Raw genomic sequence first — 24,421 nt, forward strand, 5'->3', positions numbered from 1 at the left:
AAGTTGAAGATTTTTTAGTGATTCATTTTGATCCTTTTAAAATGTCTATGCTTTTTTTCTTTTGTATATTATCATTCATACTCTATTTATCCAATGGTAACTAAGTAATGCTTCATTTTATTATTTATTTATTGAACTTTTGCCTTCTGTGTTGGAATTGATATTAAGTTTTGGTTCCAAGACAGAAGAATGGTAAGGGCTAGGCAAATGGGGTTAAGAGACTTGCCCAGGGTCACAAAGCTAAGAATTATCTGAGGTCAAATTAGATCTCAGGACCTCCTGTCTCTAAGTCTGGCTTTCTATCCACTGAGCCACCTAGCTGTCCCTGAGTAATGTTTTATTTACATCCATTTCTTAAATTTTAGATGTTAAAAGTTCTATTATACTTGCTATATCTTTTATGCAAATTTATTTCTCTCTATTTCATGTTTCTGTTCTATAGAATTTAGATTTTTTTGCAATCAAATCTATCTATACATCTTAAATTTTTATATTCAAATAGTGAGGACTACAGAATTTACATCCTAAGGGCCTAGCATCTGCTTAAACAATTGGAGATAATAAAAGCAAATACAGAAGATGATGGTTAAAAAAAAATAAAAGTTGTTAACTACTTGAGATTTCTTTTTTATCGATATGAACTAGAAAATATCTGATGGCCACTTGTAGGCAGATTGGTCCCAAGCTATTAAAATCAACACATTGCCTGAATGAATCACAAGAGTGAAAAATGACAAAGCTTGAAAAACAGTATCATTCCAAGGGTTAGACCTCCCATAACTATGGAATCTTAGAGTTAGAAGTGGCCACTAAGACTTTTTGGTCCAACTTTATTAAACCTTCCAGGTGAAAGGTGAGAAAGGATTTGCAGGAAAGCTCTGGAAGATGATACAGTCAAGAGAAATCACTGGCTATGGTTAAAAATCAATGCCATTTACAGAAGTGAAAAACATGGATTATTAGAAATGCTCCTGATATTCTTTCAACCAAGCTTATAAAATGGTCTATATTGATTCAACTGGATTCTAGAAACATCTCTAAAGTGTTCCTTTATTTTCTTCTCAGTCAATTATATTCTTTCTCCAGTTCATAGTCAAAGAAATGTGCCTTGTAAGCCTGCCTCAAGATGTAGCCTTTCCTTACACTCTTAAGAGGCCTGTTGTGGACTGGAAGCTCCATAAATGACAAGTTTTCCATTTTAATTCTTTACAAAATAATTTTTTATTTTGATTAAAATGAATATAAATTTTCAGACATAATATTTATATAGCTTCTGTAGAACTCATTTTCTGAAAGAACATTTATAAATAAATCAAATTAGACATGGTTTTTAATACATTACAACTGTTATTCCAATTCATAATGTCAGCACTGTCAGTCAATCACACCAAAAAGCATTTATGAAGCGCTTCCTAGTGCTAGGCACAGGGTGAAGCTCTGAGGATACAAAGAAAGGCTCTCAAACCTCACAGACTACTAGAGTAGATAAAATGCAAACAATCATGTTTTTTTAAAGCTGATCTTTGATTTCATTGGTATAGAGATTCTCAGTGAAGAAATTCACCAACGCAGATCATCACTTACTATGCAACTTCAGAGTCTCTGTTCCAGAGGCACTGACAGGTTCAGTGATTTCACATACTTGGAATGTGTCAGAGATGGGACTTGAACTCAGGTCTTTTTGACTTCAAAGATGGCATTCTGTCCACTACAACAGAGCTGCCCATGTGCATGATTGTAAATATCTCTTTCAAAAATATGATATATGAAAATGTATATGAATATATATATTTATACACACACATATACATAGATTTAATTTTTTTCTTATTTTAATTTACCATATGATTAAGTTATGAGTCTAATCAATACATTCCCCCATCTGTTGTTTTAATCTGATTTTACAAACATATATGAAGACCCCAACCTAGGGGAAATACAAAAGTTAGTCTTAATGTTTGTTTCACAGGTGAATAAAAGCATAATCTCACTAAACATTTTGCTATTGCTCAAACATTTGTCTAAAATTTCAATATGAAGGCTTTATAACAATGTTATTTCGAGTAAGTTCTTCTTGATGGTTCTTCATGGTGTAGAAGTGACTCTGAATACTCACTGACAGCAGAACACCAGCTCGGCAGGTAGTATCAAGCTGAAAAGACTTCAAGGATGGGCCTGGAAATGGGCCTAAGAATCATCCTAGCTAAGTTTGATGATGTTTATCACAGGAATGCTGGGTACTAGGTTTTTCTTTTGACTTAAAGCAACTCGTGAAAATTTCTAGTACCTGTGTAAAGGTCTGTCATCTGCAGCAAGGAATGGAGTGCTCATGCTGAAATAGCAAATTTTTTGAAGTAATGAAGTACGATTTCATGGCAAAACCACTGTGAAGGTATGTAGAAGCAAGTTTCTCAAAATCATCTTCACTTCTATCTTTTTAAGATCTTTTTGCTTTTTTTTGATTTGGAAGCTTTACTTTTAGTCTCATATTTTTTGTAAAAAAGTCTCTTTTCAATTAAGCTTACTTCTTCATGAAGAAGTGAAGCCTTTATCCTCAGTAAGAAGGAGAAAAGATTTAGTACAAACTGATAGCTCATTGAAAAATTGGATTCTTCATAGGTAGTCACATGTTTACAGTAACTAGGGGAAAAAAAGAAAATACAATTTAAATGGTAATGTTTCTTTAAAATCAGAAAAGTAAATAATATACCTAAAAATTAAAAACTTCTTTAAATAAAATTATAATAAAAATACTTGATAAAAGAGAACCCCTTGGTTTCTCAAGAGAGAATGGAATGGCACCAAGATATTCCAGAATGGTTCAAGAGAAAAATCAGAACTTTTAGGGTAGAATTTAGATAAGAACTTGGTAGAATTTATGACCTGCAGAGCTTAAAGGAATAGAAGAACTTGAATCCATGATGGTGAATCTCCCTAAAGAAGTGAAAGAACATAAGACTGAAATTTTAAGGAGTGCTGAATGGGGTGATGTAATTGTACCTGAGACAAACCCATGGTTGTCTATGGTGGGGGAGAGTAAGACACAACTCATCTTCTCTATCTCAAAGTGACGGGTGATCCTCCACTTTTGGTCAAGCTGTGGCACCTCTGGGATGTCTACACACCCCCAACAACTCAATGAATCAATGAATCCCACTTAGAGACTATGGCTCTACCTAGGGACCAAAGATCTCCATTTTTTTTTTCTACTGAATTGATGATAACATCAAAGATTTTTAGACTTATACCTGAAATTCTCAGAGTGCTAGGAGCAATGCTTTTGTTACATGAAAATTATACTCTTAAATTATTTCACTAAGAGGCAAAATTTTTCCATGTACAGTTTATAGACTTAGTCTATCACAAATAAACAGGTTCTTGGGGGCAAAAGTATTTAAGATTTTTTTAAAAAAATTTATTTCTTCTGCTGAAAAAAAATTATTGGTAAAGGCTACATAAGAGTGTGTTAAAGCAGCTAGGTGGTTCAGTGAATAAAGCACTTCGCCTGGAGTGAGGAAGACCCGAGTTCAAATTTGGCCTCAGATCTCACTAGCTATGTGACCCTGAGCAAGTCACTTAACCTGTTTACCTTATTCCACTGGAGAAGAAAATAGCAAACTACTCCAGTATCTTTGCCAAGAAAACCCCATAATGGGGTCATAAGGAGTTGGACTGAATGATTGAACAACAAAAGTATGATAATAGTAGCAGTAATAGCAGCAGCAGGAGTAGACAGCATTTATATAGTAAAGTTTTCTAAGAGATTCATGAATATCATCTCATTTTATCCTCACAACAACCCCAATAAGGTAGGCATTACTATTATTATTCTTAGTTCACAGATGAGAAAACTGAGGTAAACAGAGGTTAAGTGACTGGCCCAGGGTCACACAACATTTAAGTATCTGAGACAAGATTTGAACTCAGGTCTTATGGATTCTGAGTTCTATGTTCTATCCATTATACCGCAGTCTGTGATCTAAGATGAAAAATGTAAAAGCATCTAATTATTTATAATTCTGGCATTCTAATTTTAAAACATATCTTACTAAGAAACCAAGTCAAGATGGCAGAGTAAGAGGAATCTGTACATCCCCATGCTATTCCAAAAATGATCTGACTTTCACTTCAAATAATGATTCAGAAATTAAAGGAGAACCTATAGCGAGTCATCTTTCCAGCCCAAGATCAAATATTTGACCTACAAGCAATATTCAGGGCAGGAAATGTATAACATTAGTGGTCTGGGATCATGGACTCAGTGTTCCAAACTAGGGTTCTAGACTAGCCAGTAACACAATGCCCATAAGGGATCATGGACTTAGCTATGGCTCTTAACAGGAATGCAGGGTCTCCCAAAGGCTCCAGAAATATAAACATACAGTACAGGCTCAGAGCCTAGAGCTCAAAGCTGGACCTATAGTACAGAGCTGATAAGTTGTTAACTTATAACCAAGAACATAAAGCTGAGTATATTCCAGAAGAGGGGAAAAAATCAACTTTTACTGAAATAAAGGACTTTTCAGCATTCTTGATGAAAAGAAAGGAGCTGAGTTGAAACTCTGAAATACAAACACAAGAGAGTAAAGAGAAACATAAAAAGCAAATACAAGTGAGCAATTGGGAAAAAAATTTTATTAACAATGAGGTGTGTGCATTTGAGTGGGGTCAGATATGATATAAGATTCCAAAGATGTCATTAAGGGTTCATGGAGGAAATCAAAGAAGATGGGAGGCCTGGGAATAATTTTTGTTATGTTTTGATGCTCTTAGGAGAAAAAATGGGGGGGAGAAGGTAAAGGGATTTTCTAAGGAAGGGTGGGAGAATGTCATCTCACATAACTAGGAATCATAAGAAGTTTATTTACATAAAGATCAAATGGAAAGATTCACCAAGGCAGCTGACAAAGTAGGAGTAAAACACAAGACATTAGAGATAAATCTATAACTTAGAGCAGTCATCTGCATAGATGTGGTCTCTGAATCCATGGCAGCTGATGGGGTCATGGAGAGAGTATAAAGAAATAAGATTCAGAACAGAGGTATGGGAGCATCCATGATGATGGGGCATGGAAGATGATCTAACTCAAAAGGAGAGCTACAAAGGCAGAAGAAGAATCAGGAAAGAATCAAGACCTAAAATCCAAGAGAGGGTATACAATATGTCAAAAACTGAAGAGGTTACAGAGAATGAGGAATGAATTTTAGCAACTGGAATATTGCTGTAACTTGAGAATGAGGAGTTTTAAGAAAGCGATGGGGCTGAAAGCTAGATGAGAAAGCGGAAATGATTAATGTAGTTTTTTTCTTCTTCTTGAAGTTTGGGTGGAAAAGGGAGGAAAAATAAATGATAACCTGAGAGGGTAGTCAAAAGAAAGTTATTTATGGTTTGAACTATTTGAACATATCTGTAGAATGAAGGAACAAGCAGATTAAAGATGGAAAATGAAAAGAGATAAGGATCTAAGAGCCAAGATCCCAGAGGAGAGATGGTCTATGCTGGGAGAATGGGTCAAGAACAGTTTGAAGGGTCAGCTTTGGCAAGAAGAAGAATTTCTTTTTCAAAGATGAGAACGAAGAGGAGAGAAGCAGTAAGACTTTTTTTTTCTTAAACCTTTACCTTCTATCTTGGAGTCAATACTGTGTATTAGCTCCAAGGCAGAAGAGTGGTAAGGGCTCAATGGGGGTTAAGTGACTTGCCCAGGGTCACACAGCTGGGAGGTGTCTGAGGCCAGATTTGAATCTAGGACCTCCCGTCTCTAGGCCTGGCAGCAGTAAGGTTTTAAGTGTGGAGTAAGGTAAAATAGAGAGCTCATGACATGTTTTACTCAGGAAAGTAGGAAGCATCTTTGACTGAGAAGGATGTTTATTATTCTTATGACCTGGGTCAAGTCATTTAACTCCTCTGGGTCTCAATTTTTCTCATTTGTAAAGAAGGGGAAGTTGGATTAGATGGCCTCAGAAGTTTCTTCCAGAACCAGGACTGTAACCCTACAAGAAAGGAGTAATATGGGAGGTCTGAAGAAAGAGAGGCCTTTAACTGCTACTATGGAGAATTGGAAATAAAGTTAATTGAGAAATAAAAGCAACAAGGGTCCAACTGAGATAACAAATAGGCAATGGACCCTGTCAACATGGTTGTGTGCCCTAATTCAATTATATGTCAGTCAATTAATCTTTATTAAGTGCCCATTATATGAAAGGCCAACCTCTAGGAACTGGCAATAAAAAGATAAATAAAATCTAGGCTCTAATCTTAAAAAGTTTCTAATTAATTAATAAACATTCATTAAAGATCTACTATATTCCAGGTACCATGCTAAGCAATGGGGATACAAAAAAAGGGCAACTCCTACCTTCAAAGAGACCACAAATTAGGGAGACCTCAACAACAAAAAACAGACAGACAAGCTATAAAGAAGATAAATAAAAAATAACTAAATGAAAGAAGACACTAGAATTATCAGGGTTCAAGAAAAGACTTCATGCAGAAGATGGGATTTTAGCTGGGACTATAAGGAAGCCAAAGAAGCCAGTGGGGGAAGATGAGGAGGGATTACATTATAGACATGGAGAACAATCAGATAAAATGCCTGGAGCTAATAGATGGAGTGTCGAGTTGGTGACTGAGCAAGGAGACTAGTATTATTGAATTGAAGAGTACTTGGAGGAGTGTAGGGTATATGAGGGCTGGAAAGTCAGAGGTGGTAGGTGATGAAGGGTTTGGATTCCAAAGGATTTTGCACTTGATACTGAAGGTGTCAGGGAGCCACTGGAATTTATTGAGTAGAGGGATGACATAGTCAGACTGGAAAAAACAAAACAAAACACTTTAGTGGCTAAGTGGAAGATGGATTGGAGCTAGAAGACTTGAAGCAAGCAGACCCACCAGCATGCTAGTGCAATAATCAAGGTATAAGGTAATGAGGGTCTGTCCTACAGTGGTGGTAGCGTAAGAAGGCAGGAGAATTACTAGAGAAATTCTACGAAGAGGTAATCAATAGATCCTGGCAACATACTGGATAAAACAGGGTGAGGGATACTGAGGAATTCAGGATGACTTCTAGTTGGTGAACCCGAGGGGTTGGAATGATGGTATTACCCTCTATAGTTACAGGGAAATTAGAAATATCTAATGGGGGGGAGATAGTGTACATAAATAATAATGAATTAAAGAAAAGTGATATCATTCAAATAAGTTCAGGCAATTCACTAATCTTAAGGGAGTGAGGTTAAGGGCAAAGGAGAGGTATAAGAAAGTGCTATGGAGACAGCTAGGTAGCTCAGTGGATAGAGACCCAGGCCTAAAGGGGGAGAGATCCTGGGTTCAAATGTGCCCTGACCCCCAAACACTTCTTAGCTACATAACCCTGGGTAAAGCATTTAACTCTAATTGCCTAGTGACATGGTAAATCTGGGGCGGAGAAAAGGGATATTAATCAAGGTTTCATAGCGGTGGTGGTATTTGAACTGAGCCTTGAAAGAAGGCCCATGCCTCCTTTTTCCTGTCCTTTCAGAGAGTGATTTCTACCTCTTCAGAACTACAAGAGCATTTTGTACCTTTCTCAAGACACTTTCAAGTCCCATTACATTTATCTTTCCCACTGTAATTTCTATGAAGGCAAAGACTAAGCCATACTCAGTTTTATATTTCCCACTAAACCTAGCACAATGTCATATATGGAGTGGATACTGAGTAAAGATATACTGAATGAAAGAACAAATAACATTAAGGAAAAAGCTATGTACCCAATTCAAAACTGTAGCCTCTCAACCTACTTCAGCTGGCTTTTGACCAAAGGACAAACAATCCACCACTAGCCTCATACTTGAAGAGTTTCCAGCTTTGTAGGACTTTTCACATCTATTGTTCTCTTGGTATTGACTTTGAGAACCAAAGATCACCTCCATCAAAGTGTATTGAAAGATTATTTACACTAATTTTTTTGGAGTCTAAAATCATGATTTCATCAGTACAGAGAATCTCAGAATGAAACTTCCCTCCAAAGATATAGATCAACATCTCCTCTAAAATTTATAATCTTAGATTTAGGCAATTGAGAAGATCAGTGACTTGTCACAAAGATAGTATTTGAGTTCAGGTTAGAAAGACTTTGTCTATCATATATGTGAGTGTGTATTATAAGTGTATTACACACATATTTGTGTATTAACTGTAAAGTCCCTTTTTTTTTTCTTAAACCCTTACCTTCCATCTTAGAATCAATACTGTATATTGGTTCCAAGGCAGAAAAGTGGTAAGGGCTGGCAATGGGGGTAAGCGACTTGCTCAGGGTCACATAGCTAGGAATGTCTGAGGTCAGATTTGAACCCAGGACTTCCCATCTCTAGGTCTGGTTCTCAATCCATTGAGCCACCCAGCTGCCCCTCAAGTCCCTTCTTAATAAAACAAAGAAATTGCTTGTTTAGTTTTAGAAAACCATACATATATCAGAATCCTTTTCCTATACTACTTAAATGAAAATTTCAAATTCTTATAAAAAGAAACTCAAGAGTCATCACCACCATATAGGCACTTGAAGAATGCTATAAAGCCTGTACAACAATCAGCTCAATCTGAATTAATTAAAATTTCACATATGCTTTCATACTTGTTGGGGGGACAATTTTGGGCTTACACTACTTCCTCTATAGATATCTTCTTTCACTTGGATTCTTTTAATTCTACTTTTCCCAACTCAGTAATGATATCACGAATATTTACCTCCTTGGGAACAATATTTTTCTAATGAATAACTATGAAAAGAAACTATGTCACAAAATGCCATGAAATAGAGAAAGGAGAAATATAATGTATAGTTGTACCAAAATTATTTGTATGAAAATATCCATCATACTTATGAATAAATTATCCAAAAATTTTTATATAGGCTTTTAGTTCTGATAGGCAATTTCTGTGTAATGATAAGGACACCAAAGGTGGAGTCAGGAAAATCTTGGGTCAAGATCCTTACAACACTGATTAGCTATGTGTCCTTGGAGAAGTTACTTAATTTCTTTAAATTTCAGTCTCCTGATCTGTAAATTTGGAAAGTGATACTTATAAGAAAAATCTTTGAAAAATTTCAAGCATTATATGTGAGATGTCATTGACCTTTCAATTAATTGAGCTTTCAATTAATTTCTCAGGAACTCAGATTTAGTCTATGAATTGCAAAGAAAATGTCAGCCTGCATGGGTAGAGGGAGTTTCCCTCGTCTGGAAGTTCCCACCACCAATTAAATCACAGGTCTAGTTTCTATCCCCTACTTAGAACATACACATACTTGTCTCATTCATTAGAATGTTTGTTCCTTGAAAAGAAGTATTATTTTAATGTATTTGTCTCCTCAGTGTCTTGCACAGAGATTTAATAAATGCTTATAGATTGCTTATTATTATTTTTGCTCTAGATGAACTCTTTGTGTCATCAATGCAGATCAGCAACCAAGAGGTTAAGTCACAGTTGGACGTCTAGTATGTATCAAAGGCAATACTAGAATCTAGGCCTTCCTGCCTCTCAGCCTCGCACTTTATCCACTTTAAGCTGCAGTCTCCTTTCTTTTTTTTACTTCTCCTCATTGTCTCAGTATTCTCATTTTTTTATGAAGTTTGATAAAAAGTTCCTAGGGCAAGTAGCTTTCCTGCTATTATTCTTTTATATTTGTTTATATGTTCAAAGGACAATTATACAAGGAGATAAATTAACTGCTTTTTAAAGTTGAAAAAAGGTATTAGAACACAAGCTTATCTTCTATAAATTCAATATTGTTTTCACTATATTCATTCTCTCTTGAAGATCTAATGAATTTAAAGTACTTAAATAGTTCTGTGAGCTCATTAACTTGGATGTTTTGTCCAGTGATGGAGATAATAACCCATATGTTTCTATTCAAAAGCAGTAAGGAGTTATCTCATGAGACAGTCATTTCCTACTGTAGTGTTCATAATCTTTGCAGAAAGGCAGCCATTAAAATAACTTTAGCATATGCATCGACATCCATTGCAAAGGATGACAATGCAGAGAAATTCTACAAGCTGGATAAAACATGCCAAATTAAATCAGTATACATTCTAATATTTAAATTTAAAGTATAGAAAAAGCTAGGAGTTCACTGAATCACTTCTTAAACCTCCCCAGGCAATTATTCAGACTTAGACTTGTCAATCAATATGACTTAGCCCCCAAATATAACATAATTATTACTGTAGATTTGGACATCTCAGAAAAATAGTATGTGGTATCCTCACTGACATGGTTGGTTATATTTGCATATGGAACACCAACTACCAAAACATTTGCATAATGCAAATGAGCAAGCATCTTCCCACTCCATTCATTAATTCAACAAACATTTATTAAGTGTTTACTCTATGCTAGGCACTGTGCTAGATGGTGAAGATACAAAAGCAAAAAATGAAACAGTTCCTGCTCTGAAGGAACTTACACTACTGGAGGAGGGGAAGAGAAACAACACGTAAACAGAAAAACATAAAGAATATACAAAATAAATATGTAATAGTTTTGCTTGATGACTGTTTGATATGGGAGGGAGACTAACACCTGGGAGAATTAGGAAAGGCCTCTAATAGAAGGTGACATGAATAGAAGTATGAGTTTTAAGAGGTGGAGGTAAGAAAAAGCACTCCAGGAATAATGGGAAATTTATGCAGTAATATCACATACAAGAAGATCAATTTGGCTACAAAACAAGAGTAAGTTAAATGACGGAATTAAAAAATGTATAAAAAAATGTCTGGAGAGAGAGTCTAGAGTCAGGCTCTAAAGAGAACTTTAAATGTCAAAGAAAAGAGTTTGTATTTTATCCTAAGGCAATAGAAAGCTATTGAAACTTCTTGAGTGGGAAAAAAATGTGATTAGACATGCTTTAGGAATATTTATCTGGCAGGGGTATGAGGATGAACTAGACAGAAAAGAAGCTGTTTGTAAGAAAAACAATCAGGACATTATTATAATGGTCTGGTCATGAAGGATGAATTAGGATAGTGGCTATGTGTGTGGAGAGAAGGGAGGAGATGATCATCGATTGGTTATGTGGAGTGAGTGAAAGTACAGGGTTGAGGATAACTCCCAGATTATAAACCTTGATTCCTGGAAGAAAGGGTGGTACTCTTGACAGACTTAGTCAGTTGTTTGCAGTGATCCCCTATACCCATGAGGTCCTTCGTTCCTATCCTTCTCCCTTGCTGAATTCCTATCCATCTTTAACTCAAATGCTACCTCCTTCTGGAAAGTCTTCTGACTTCTCGAGTTGGAAAAATCACATATCATTTGTTTTGCAAGTTTTTAATGAACTTATTAACATGTATTCTTCTGTCTTATCCCCCTAGCACATATTAATTTAATAGCCTTGATGACAAGGATCATGTTTAATTTAAATTTCAATCCCTATGTGATAAAACAGTACTTTGCATAGCATGGGTGCTTCTCAAATATTTATTAAATTGTTAGTGAGTAAATGTCTACCAATACTTATTTCAGAATTTAAGTGGGATCATCATTATTAGCTCCAAATGGAACATGAAATCACATTTTTTTTAAAACCCTTACCTTCTGTCATAGAATCAATACTGTGTATTGGTTCTAAGGCAGAAGAGTGGTAAGGGCTAGGCAATGGGGGTCAAGTGACTTGCCCAGGGTCACACACCTAGGAAGTGTCTGAGGCCAGATCTGAATCCAGGACCTCCCATCTCTGGGCCTGGCTCTCAATACATTGAGCTGCCCAGCTGTCCCCAAAATTACTTCCTTAATAAGAAGAAACAAAGGTTCTCCACATGGTATGGTTGAATATTTTTGTGGTTTTGCTTATTTAAAAGACAACAATTTTGTTTCAGAAAATCGGTCATTCCTTCCTATGAGCAATTCCCTCCCCCGCCCCTTAATCTTGTCGAGTGTCATTTTAAGAAAAATGTTCATTACTCTGGAAAAAAAGAGAAAATCAAATCCATTTTAATATATAGCATTGCTGCATAACGTCTATCTAAAAATATAAGGGACAATATTTGTACAATGTTTTTAAGAAATTATCTAACACTGACCAATATTTATCTGCATTTTGATTAGTTTATCTGTTTTATTGTAGATTGATTTAACTGGACCTAAACATTCTGTGTTAATTCTGTATCATCTCTCTTTTAGAATTTCTCCATTTTTATTTTGCATAAGCACAAGGAAATGATTGACTGTATATCCTTGGACTTTAGTCATAAACTCTCAACCTTCCAATCACATCAATCTTGCTATAATTGACTAATATGGCAAATTTTACATAAAGAATTTTATAGTAAAATACTTATGTTAATAAGAGACACTGTTTTGGCAAAAGCCAACTTCATTCCTTCTGGCCTTATTCTTCCCTCAAAGTGCCACATACCTCTTACAGAACTTCTGAGTGCTAAGCCAATACTGTGAATTTAAGGTTGTTAATGATTTGCCTTTCTTTTGTAGGATTTCTTGAAGACTGTGTCCATGGAAGCAAGTTGTATTCTGCTCTTCTTTTGTCCACTTTAACTGGAAACTTGTTGGGTTTTTCTTTTCAGAATTTGGTGCTGAATCAACCAATGTACTAAACTGTTTTTGGAGGTTCATTACCATGCCTGGAATTAGAAGGAAGGAGACTACATAAGAAAAAGCAGTGCTTAACTCACAAAAAAATATAAGGTATTTGATATGATGATATCAATTGTTTAAAAACCATCCTAGTTTCTAGTTTCCCTTTGAAGTAATCCCTTTGGATGGGTAGACACTAATTCCAAAAAATGATGCTCTTCTCAAATATTTTGAGGGATCTTCCTTTAGAATTGCATTTAAAACCTGTGGGACACACACAAATAGTAACCTTTTTTTAATAATCACATTTTGTTTCTGAAACAAAATGATAACTACTTATTATAACCATTCACTGTATTCACCAAAGCTCAAATGACTTCAAATTAACTAGGTTCTAAATGTTTTGGTTTTTTTTTTTTTCCCTGCTTCCAAAATTCAAATCTACTTTTGAAGAATGGGGGCAGAGTATCAAACTAGGGACAAAAGGGATTTCAACAGCCCTAGGTTACAGTTCCAGATCAGACACTAATTTACTGAGCAATTTTATACAAATCACTTAATTTCTCTTAGTAATACCTCCATTGTAAAATGAGGGAAGAGGGGCTTTTTTCTAAATGTCCTCTGTCTTTAGAATATTATGATTTTGGGGGCAGCTGGGTGGCTCAAAGTGGATTGAGAGCCAGGCCTAGAGACAGGAGGTCCTAGGTTCAAATCTGGCCTCAGTCACTTCCTAGCTGTGTGATCCTGGGCAAGTCACTTGACCCCCATTGCCTAGCCCTTACCACTCTTCTGCCTTGGAGCCAATACACAGTATTGACTCCAAGACGGAAGGTAAGGGTTTAAAAAAAAAAAGAATATTAAGATTTTACTGTAAAAATTACCATTACTGAAGATATTAAAAAAGAAAGTGTTGATGAATCTGAAGACTATTTCAAAAACTGTTTCAATCATCATTTAATCCTCGATTTTTGCAGATACCTAAATCTTAGATTTTAATAATAGTCACAATGCTGAATGAAGTGTATTGATGATTAAAATAGTTATTTTGATGGGAATAATACTCATTTGGGTTTATGTATTATGACATTTAAAAAATCAGTTAAAACTTTTATACCTTGTATGCTCACAATTTTAAAAAATACATTTTACTTCTATATAAATATAAAATTTGCTTCTATATAAAAGAAACTACTCCATAAATGATGGTTGGTTGTTGTCTTTGAAGAGGACCAAAACGACAGCACTGTGTCAAGATCAGTGTGTCTGACTATGGCTGATCAGGCCAATATAAGCTCAGAAGATTCTACCACAAGTCAGGTATGAATAGCCAGTAGGAGTACTCCTTAATAGGTTAATCCTTCACCTGGAAGATAGTCATCTACTTGAAAGCCAGTGTAGTTTCAGAAAGGGTCAAGGAACATTCGATATGATGTTTGCTGCCCAACAACTCCAAGAGAAAAACCAGGTATAGAACAGAAGTCTGAACACAATGTTCATTGATCTGACCAAGGCTTTTCAATCAGTCAAGAGGCCTTAGGGAAAATCATGGCAAATTTTATTTGTCCTAGGGAAATTCATCATCAGTATTATAAAACAGTTCCATAATGGCATTCTTATACATGTTTTGGATATCTGGATGATGCTCTAGCGCTTTCCCAGCCACCAACCTGGCAGAATGGCAATTATAGCAGACTTTGAGCCAAGAGGCTTGGATGAGTCCCATCTCTGATACTTCCTAGCTATGTGACTCTGTGGCAAGTCACTCCAACTTTTGGGCTTTAGTCTCTTCATAAGGCCAAAGTAAGATGAGCGCTGCCAACTTCACAGGGTTGTTGTAGGAAAACACCTTGTGTAAACTAAATATATATTTTTTTATCATTGTTATTATCATCATGATCAAAAATATATTATTGCTAACATAATTGCAGTTTTTGTCATATACAAAAACCTGCAGATATGGAAAATTAAAAGATGCAACTGTGTAACAACATGTTAAAAGTAAAAACAATACTTGAAAAAATTCAACTCACGCCTTCTTTTATAAACTACTGATCTGTCCGCTGATGAATAATATAATGGCTTTTCACTTTTCCACAGGTACCTATAGATAGAAAAAATTATAAAATGATAGAAAAGAAACATGGCTGATCACATTCTGGTGGACTAATTCTTAGAAGAAATATCTACTTGTGAGAGCTAGGAAAAGCCATTTAACCTGTCCACCTTTCATTCTGTTTAACAGCAAAAAGGGTTGGATTAGATGTTATCTAAGGTCCCTTCTAACTTTTAAGAACTAAATCAGGAAGCATGGGATAAGTGTTGAGAGAAAGTTCAGATAAAGACTATGTTTTGATAAATATGATGGAAAGACCACTTCCAGCCAAAGACAGTGAAATGAAAGTTTATCTAGAATAAATGATTTAGTCCTTGAAGGAAGAAATACTAGTTTCTTTTAATGCATAGCTTAAGTACCACCTTCTATATAAAGTCATTCTTGATCTTCACCATATCCCCAGCTATCAGTGTCTCCTAAAACATAATCTTGTATTTATTTTGCATGTGCTTACATATTTTTATAAAAGCGTATGTACATATTTTATATAAACTTATGTATGTATTTATTCTTTCCCTTGATATCATGTTTCTGGAAGGCAGAGACTGCTTTTATCTTTGTCTGCCTAGTACCTAGTAGGTGTTTACTAAGTATTTGTGGCTGATGATTCAACAGATGGAGTTAAGGGTGGCCCATTTTAGGTATAAGAATATAAAGAGGAAAGGCATTGTGACAAAAAAAGGGCAGTGAGGAAAAGGATACGGAAAAGTTTGATTTGATTGAAAATAGTGGAAATTGTGGAAATGAGTAATGAAATAAATCTGAGAAGACAATTTGAAGTCAAAATGTTTGAGACTTTAAGTGATTGGATTGAGAATCTTTACTTTATTCAGTATGCCCTGGGGAGCCACTAAATGATTTTGAATAGAGGATGGTGTGATAAGAGCAACAAATTGGGAAAATTAAAAAAAAAAAGCCATGGAAAGGATGAATTGCAAACACAATAAGGAGGAAGGCAATTTATAGACAACTGAATGATCTAGGTGAGAAGAGGTAAGTGTCTGAACTAGCAGGAATTAAAAGGAGGGGAAGGACTAATAAATAATACTGTAAGGTTAATAAACATTTATTCAGTGCTTACTATGTGCCAAGTACTGTGGTAAGGAAATTAGGATATTGATTAGGATGGCTTCCCTTCCTTAGGTCAATATGGAAGGTTCTTGGAGACATACTATATATATATATATATATATATATATAGCTATTTATTTTTGTTTAATAAGATGAAAATAAGGATTAATAATAAGGAACCTTAATGCTAGCCAGGAACTGTCTCCACCCACCTGCTAAGTCCACCTCACAATGGAGTCTTCTGATCTGGTCACACTAATATCTACTCCGATACTAAAATCCAACATTCTATCTAACTATAAACTACCTAAATCCTTATTCAATTAACTTAATTTGATAAAGAAGTTCTCCAATCACATGTAAATTCAGTCAGTCAAGATGGCAGCTGCTAACTGATAATCTGGTGGCCCTGGTGTGGCCCAGAGTCTAGACAAACAGCTTCAATCTTTCTCCTCCAAAACTGTTATCCAGCAAAGCAGATCTGTCAGCTTCTTCTTAAAGATGACTTCTCTCAAACAGGAAAGTAGAAACCCTCTTCAGATGGGATTAAGAGGTCACTCTTCCCTTTCACCAGCCAAGAGTAAAGTCATAGATGCCTGTCTCTCACAGCAGCCAGAGAAAACAAGCTCACTAACCGAAGCCCAGTCAGTAAGTGACCCAGTGAGAGGACCTAACCAAATGACAGAACTTTTTCCTGAGTTCTTCCTTCCAAATTCTGGTCTGATACACTTCTCTCTACCTTGCTTGTACCCTCAGAGATCTCTTTATCAAATATCTTATTTTAATCAATATCTTAATCAATCTCCTAATTTCCTCACTACAGTACTCACATTAAGTGCTGAGGAAACAAAGAAAGGAAAAGGTAGTTTTTTCCCTTCAAGGAGCTCAAAATGTAATAGTATAGGTATAAATCCTACCCAAGAAACCTTGCCATTTCAGAGAAAGATGGTAAAATACATGGCTTCCTCTCTAATGTTCATTTTGCAACAAAAGGTCAAATGGTTCTTTTTGGAAATATTGCTTTAGAATCCATAAACTGGTACCAGTTCCTATTCATGTGGAATAAAAATAATATAGCATCCCCAAAGTCTTAGTTCAGTTTAAAGTTATTAAAGCTTAGGCTTCTGAGATATTCTGTATATATTTTCTTCAATTTGCTATCTATCTTTCTGTAGTACTTCCATATACTGAAACAAAATGAAGACAATTTATCAGTTCAAAATTTTTTCCCTCAATTATTCTTGATAACACATAGCTAAAAAGATCAGATTATGGCCAAAGGATTGATAATCTAGGAGGAGGTAGTGTAGAACAATGGGAAAACCTGCCTCTGATGCTTACCTTCCTGTGTGATTTTGAGTAAGTTATTTAATACCCTAGGGCTCAGTTTTCTTCTCTGTAAATAAGAGAATTGGTTTACATGGAATTTGAGGTCTCTTTCAGACCTAGAGTTATGCTCCTATGATCTCAAAAGCATACAATCTCAAGAAGAAACCACAAAGATCATCTAGTCCAAGGCATACTTGAACTGAGGAATTACTTTCAGATTCACCAATGTGTAGACATTTAATGTCCACCTGAAGATCTCCAATGATGAGAAAGCCACTACTTGATGAGGGATTTCATTCCAATTTAAGAGAACATTAATTGTTAGGAAGCAATTCTTCCCATGGAGTCAAAATCCTTCCCTCCACAAGTTTTGTTAAACATCCACAGTTCCTTCAACCAGTTCTCATATGGCATGGTCTCTAATATTGTCTTTCCTTATCTCTAGATGCACTCCAACTTATAATAATACTCTTTCCCAAAACTTAACACAATATGCCTATGTGAAATCTGGAATAAGTTTCTTCTAGCTCTCAAGTTGTATGCTTTGTCAAATAAAGTTGATTCCAAACAAAATCATTCTGGGAGCTCCAAAATAGCCAAACCAAATATAAAAATAGTCTACATTTCCCTTTGGTTTTGTTTTAATGACATTTTCTCTCTAAGCAAATAGAAAACTATTGGTAGCTTTAGCTTTGTTTTTTGTTTTTGTTTTTGTTTTTGGTAGTACTAGAATAAGTAGGATGAAGAAGGAACTTTAAAAAAGGGGTGGTTTTGGTCAGCTGGGAGAGGAATGGTATAAACCACAAAAGACAAACAGAATGTGGCCTAATAACTAAAAAATTGATACATATGTATTGGTTAAGCCTGTAAATTCATTGTACTTCAGATTCTAAGTTTCTCAGTTGATTTGAGAGTATCTAAGGGATTTAGTAATATAACAAGTTATTAAAGCAGTAATAGTTTTAAAAAAAAGTACTTTGCTTTGAATTCCTCTCTTTGTTGCTGTTTTTCATCGATTATTTTCTTCATAATCTGATACCACTTTCTGAAGTCAAAACATGGCTTACCTAAAACATAAAAAATTTAATTATTAACTATGTAAATCCTGGAATAATATACATAACCCAAATGATACATCATTTGTTGATAATAGAACTAAAGGATCATAGGTTTAAAGATAGAAGGAACCAAAGAATATTTACTTCACTCCCTGTTTCTAAGCATTTTAATAATAAGTCTTGGTAAACATAGAGAATCAATAATACCATACTTAACTGAATTATTAATTTAGCAGTCTTATTTAATCTCCACAAAAACATCATGAATTTGGTAGTGAAAGTGTGAAAATTGAAGTTGAGATAATCAGTGATTTGTCCGGGTTAGTGACAGAATTTAATGATTCAAGGCTCTCAAAATTCAAATTTGATCCTCTTTCCATTATGTCACATTGCCTTTCTTTATCATCTACTATTCCTAATTATAGAACATCTTCAAAGATCCTAATGACAAGAAGCTAGATCAAAGAGCAACCAACCCTTATTGCCAGTGTGAGGTGAGCGGAGATGAATGCATTACTGTATGGTCCTTCAATCCTCATTCTTTTCTATCCACAGGTGGAAGCCAAGAAAGGATGGGACAGAGAAAGAGATGGGACTCTGATAGAAAAGAAAGCAAAAGATGAAAACTAGAGAGCTGAATGATAGCTTGAATGGGCTATTATTGAACTCTACTCCTTTCTTATCAAAGTATCTGTTAAAATACTCTAAGTTAATTATCAGTTTCATAAAACCAGAGAAGAGAACATAACTGTTGCTTCTGAATGGTCCTTTTTTTTGTTTTTTTGCCTTTTTTTTTAACTTCAAGTTTTTGATCAAGGACTAGAAGAAATTAAGACTCAAAAAAGAATTGGAAGGAAATTGTGAAGGTGATTTGGAAGATGTTAGACTTGTCAAGAAACTAGAGATTAATAGAAAGGAAGAAAGATTTGAAAAAATTGGGGAGAAAGAAAAAAATGAAGGAAAACAATCCTTAGGTCAATATAGTACTTTAAGAGAGGGTTGTAGGAAATACAACATGAGGAGAAACAAAGACTGCAGCTATAAAAAGAGAAAGAAATTGTGAAGGTGATTTTGAAAGGTCTTTACTTGTGAAGAAAGATTTAAAAACAAGGGAGAAAACTTGAGGAAAAAAAAGATAAATTGAAAGAGAACAACTTGAGCTAAGAGGAGACCTAAAGAAGAGGACTCAGGAAGATGGAAAAGGATAAAGTAGTTAGGAAGACAAGAGAGGTAAGAAATACAGATTGATAATTAAAACAAAATTAATAACTTAAAAAAGAAATTGGGAAAATAAACAAGTCATTAAGGGAAGGGAAGTAGAATATAAAGTTATGAAACTGCTGAAAGGAAATGAAAATTAGATTTGGTTAACAAGCAGTTAAAAGGGATAAAAGGCTGTAAAGATATTAAGAACTAAGGTTAGGGGGCTAGGTGTAAATATCCACAAGAAGTTCAAAAAACAATGTTGAGAATTTCAATTAGAATAAATAGTTGGGTAAATACTTCAATAACTTCCAATGGGATTTTAAAATTTTATTTTGTGCCACTGCCAAATTACTACTGTTTATGTTCCAAGTGGTAGGCTAGTCTCCTTCCTAAAAGGAAAGATGAAAGGAGCTCCATAATACAAGTTATTAGAAATTTTAAAATATTCCTTTAAAACAAAACAACAAAAGAAGACACCAAAAGGCTGACGTTAGTGGGAAAAAACAAAATAAAAGTAGCACAGAAGAAATAACTCTGTTGGAAAGATGGAAAGTAGAAAAATATCACCTAGAAAAAAAGGACAACTGTATACTTCGAACTTAAAAAAAAAAAAAGGAGGCTCTTCTTGAAGAGGAGAGAGGTAGATCCTCTGAGAAAAAAGCAGCTGCCTGTCCTCTAAGAATTGCTATAGTACAGTGAGGGCAAACCTTTTAGAGACCAAGTGCCCAAACTGCAAACTGCAAGGAGCAGGGGAGGGGAGCAGCTCCACACTGCATCTCTCTAGCTTTCTAGTAACAAACTCTGGTGAATTCTGTGCTGGAGTGATAGCGGGAGTGCCCACAGAGAGAGCTCTGAGTGCCCTCCTCTGGTACATGTGTCATAGGTTCACCAACATGGCTATAGTAGATCCACAGAAGCTAGAATCATAAAGACCTTTCAATTCTACCATTACAGCAACTCTCATTTGTCCTCTCTTTTCTATTTCCATTGCTATCACTTTATTTTAAAAAATTATTACTATATTATCATGTGCCCTGGCTATTGCAAAAGTTTTCAAATAGTTCCTCTAACACCACTCCTATTCCTCTAATTCTTCATACCAGCTGTATATTATTCCTCTGCTCAAAAATCTTCAGTGGGTTCCTATTGCCTTAAGGGAAGTACACAGTCCTTTGCCTGTGCCACCACTACCTTTTCAACATGAAACTACTGGGCCTTTCTAGGGCCATGAATATCAAAAGTATTTTTGAAGGCATCCTACTATTGAGAATACCATTAACCCTAGATGGAATATGAGAATTCAAAATATGCTTTAAGCATAAACTCATAAACATAAAACACAATTTGGAGGGGGCACAATTTTGAAATTAGCTTTTACAATGAATAATACTGATAGACACATTTAAGTACCTTCATGGTTGTTTTCGTTATTTTCTTGAGCAAGGCTAGAAAGGGACCTGCAAATAATCACACGTAAATTATCAACTCACTTGAAAACAATTACCACCTGACTTCTCCTACTTAATATGTGTACCTAATTAAAGTCAATTTTTTCAAGGAAAAAAATGCCTCACTTGAACAGTGGAGACACTAAATTCTGTCCAAAATACCTAGTACTAAGAAGAAGAGGAGAGCACAGCAATGAAATTCTGTTCTCTCAAGCTAATTTTAAAAAGAATATGTATGCTGTCAAAATCTGAGGACAAACAATGTACTAATATTAATATCTAACAAGTAATACCAAGACGAACCTAATACATTATCAACCATTTAGTAAGTCAAAGTAAATACTTTGAAAATATCTGAGACATAAATGTACTGGTATAAACAATACTGAAATTGAATGTTTTTATGGTATGGCAATTAAGACTTTCCAATATAAAAAAAAATTAACATAAATGTCTTCACTCTAGATAGTGAAGTCAATAAATAATACTACTTTAGCTTACTTAATATAATGACCATTATAAAAGTGTTAGTCCCCACTAAATTGATAGAAACCACATATTTACCATTCTACATTGTCATTCAATAAAAAGAGTAGTTTCAGCACCACAACAATGACAGCTACAGCCTGAACATCATATTTAACCATCCTTGTTTTTTCCGTTATTGGATCAAATGTCAGGAAATCTACTTCTCCTATGCCAGTCAATTTGACCACTTGACAAGTCAGGTTATGCATTTCATCTGTAGAAGAGTAAAACAGGAAACCATAAATAAGATTTTCCTAAAAACATGAACATGCTAGTATTTATGAAAAACTGCATTTAATAACATATTTTAGAAAAAATAAAATAACATTTCCTCCAAAGTTACTTTTAATAAAAAACTAGCTAATTAGTAAAATTCATTGTTATATATTTCATTTTAAAACAAATTTAGTGAGAGAATGTTTAAAGATTATTTTATCATATTTAGTTTTTATTTTATTTAACCTAATTTTTAGACATTTTATTTTATTTTCCCCTAATTACATGTAACAACAGTTTCCAACATTTTTCAAAGAATATTGAATCTTTAAGTTCTCTCCCTTCCCTCCTCCTCATCCCTCCATCCATGTTGAGATGGTTAGCAATCTTATATAGTTTTTTACATTTGCAATCACTTAAAACATTTCCCCGTATTAACCCTTTTGTGGAAGGAAACTCAAATTTTAAAAAATTAAGAAAGTGAAAAAAGTTTGCTTTAATCTAGATTTGGACTCTATCAGTTCTTTTCCTCTGGAAGCAGATGGCATTTTTTATCATGAGTCCTTTGGGATAGTTTTGGATTATCATATTGCTGAGAATAGGTGTTATTCACAGTTGTTCACTGTACATTATTCCTGTTACTCTGTTCAATGTTCTCCTGGTTCTGCTTATTTCATTCGCTTCAAGTTTGTTTTAGACTTTCCAGTCTTTTTCTGAGCTCTGCCTGCTCATCATTTCTAACAGTACAATAAAATTACATTAAAATCATGTACTATAACTTATTCAACCATTCCCTCACTTTCCAATTCTTTGCCATATCCCTCCCCTAAAAGAGCTGCTTTATTTTTGTATATATAAATCCTTCCCCCTTTTGTATTTTATCTCTGGGATATAACCCTAGTAATGATACTACTAGGTCAAAGGGTAAGTACTGTTATAGCCCTTTGGGCATAGGTTCAAATAGCTCCCCAGAACGGTGGAATTAATTCAGAACTGCCCCCAAACAAGGCATTAGTGTCTCAACTTTCCCATATCCTCTCCAAGTTTGGTTATTATAACAAAAAAGGAAAATGACAAACGTGACATGTGGGGTAGTATCTCAGATTTATTTTAGTTTACATTTCTCTAATAAGTGATATAGAGCATTTTTTACATGATCATAAAAAGCTTTAAATATTTTGAGAACTGCCTTTTCATAACTTTTGACTATCAATTAGGGAATGTATTGTATTCATATTCATATATATTCAACTAATTTCTCTATGTATTTGAGAAACAAAGCTTTATTAGAGACTTGTAATTTTTTTTTTTGCATTATGATTACTGTATATTATTCATCATCCTATTTACCATGTTTAGGTTTTGACTGCCACGTCCTCCAATTTGTATCAGTACCAACCCCCTCTTCTCTTCCCCTCCCCTTCTATTTTCCTGTAGGGTTAAGATTGTTTTCTCTATACCCAACTGACTGTGTATGTTCTTCCCTCACTGGACTAATCCCAATGATAGTAAGGTTCACATGCTTCCCTGCCCACCTCCTCTATCTTCCCCTCCATTGTAAAAGCTCTTTCATGCCTCTTTTATGTGTAACAATCTAGCCCATTTTATTTTTCTCTTCCCCTTCCTCTCAATACATTCCTCTTTCTCATGCCTTAATTTAATTTTATATCATCCCATCATATTCAACTCACACTCTAGCCCTCTATGTATACTCTTTCTTTTTTAAATTTCTTTTTTGAAAATTTTATTTAATTAGTCAATCTAGAACATTATTCCTTGGTTACAAGAATCCTATTCTTTCCCTCCCATAATCCCACCCCTTCCCGTAGCTGACACACAATTCCACTGGGTTGTACATGTGTCTTTGATCAGAACCTATTTCCATATTGTTAATGTTTGCACAAGAATGATCATTTAGAGTCTACATCCCTAATCATATCCCCATCCACCCTTATGATCAAGCAGTTGTTTTTCTTCTGTTTCTACTCCCACAGTTTTCCCTCTAAATGTGGTTAGTGGTCTTTCTCGTAAATCCCTCTGAGTTGTTCAGAATCACTGCATTGCCAATAATGGAAAAGTCCATTACATTCGATTGTACCCTGTGTATAATGTTCTCCTGGTTCTGCTCCTCTCACTCTGCATCAATTCCTGGAGGTTGATTCCAGTTCACAAGGAATTCCTCCAGTTCATTATTCCTTTGGGCACAATACTAGTCCATCACCAATATATGCCACAATTTGTTCAGCCATTCCCCAATTGAAGGGCATCCCCTCGTTTTCCAATTTTTGGCCACCACAAAGAGTGCAGCTATGAATATTCTTGTACAGGTCTTTTTGTCCATTATCTCTTTGGCGTACAAACCCAGCAGTGCTATGGCTGGACCAAAGGGCAGACAGTCTTTTAGTACCCTTTAGGCATAGTTCCAAATTGCCCTCCAGAATGGTTGGATCAATTCACAACTCCACCAGCAATGAATTAGTGTCCCTACTTTGCCACATCCCCTCCAGCATTCATTACTTTCCATAGCTGTCATGTTAGCCAATCTGCTAGGTGTGAGGTGATACCTCAGAGTTGTTTTGATTTGCATCTCTCTGATTATAAGAGATTTAGAGCACTTTTCCATGTGCTTATTAATGGTTTTGATTTCTTTATCTGAAAAATTGCCTATTCATGTCCCTTGCCCATTTATCAATTGGAGAATGGCTTGATTTTTTGTGCAATTGGTTTACTTCTTTATAAACGAGTAATTAGACCTTTGTCAGAAGTTTTTTTAATGAAGATGGTTTCCCAATTTGTTGTTTCCTTTCTAATTTTGGATGCATTCGTGCTGTTTGTACAAAAACTTTTTAATTTGATATAATCAAAATTATTGATTTTATAT

At 35.0% G+C, this 24,421-nt stretch overlaps 1 protein-coding gene across 1 annotated transcript in view; it reads right to left on the reverse strand.

The window, feature by feature from the left end:
* Positions 1-1,196: 1,196 nt before the first annotated feature.
* The window catches only part of TAF1B (TATA-box binding protein associated factor, RNA polymerase I subunit B), a 99,593-nt gene continuing 76,368 nt past the window's right edge, over positions 1,197-24,421 (reverse strand). Inside the window, exons 10-15 of the mRNA XM_001381106.4 lie at positions 21,361-21,538; positions 20,759-20,805; positions 18,061-18,151; positions 14,602-14,672; positions 12,396-12,618; positions 1,197-2,640 (exon numbers count right to left, since the gene is read on the reverse strand). Coding sequence (XP_001381143.1) covers positions 2,430-2,640; positions 12,396-12,618; positions 14,602-14,672; positions 18,061-18,151; positions 20,759-20,805; positions 21,361-21,538 — 821 coding nt within the window. The 3' untranslated portion in view covers positions 1,197-2,429. The remainder of the gene's footprint in view (positions 2,641-12,395; positions 12,619-14,601; positions 14,673-18,060; positions 18,152-20,758; positions 20,806-21,360; positions 21,539-24,421) is intronic.

This window comes from Monodelphis domestica, chromosome 1, assembly GCF_027887165.1.
Source record: "Monodelphis domestica isolate mMonDom1 chromosome 1, mMonDom1.pri, whole genome shotgun sequence".
NCBI lineage: Eukaryota > Metazoa > Chordata > Mammalia > Didelphimorphia > Didelphidae > Monodelphis > Monodelphis domestica.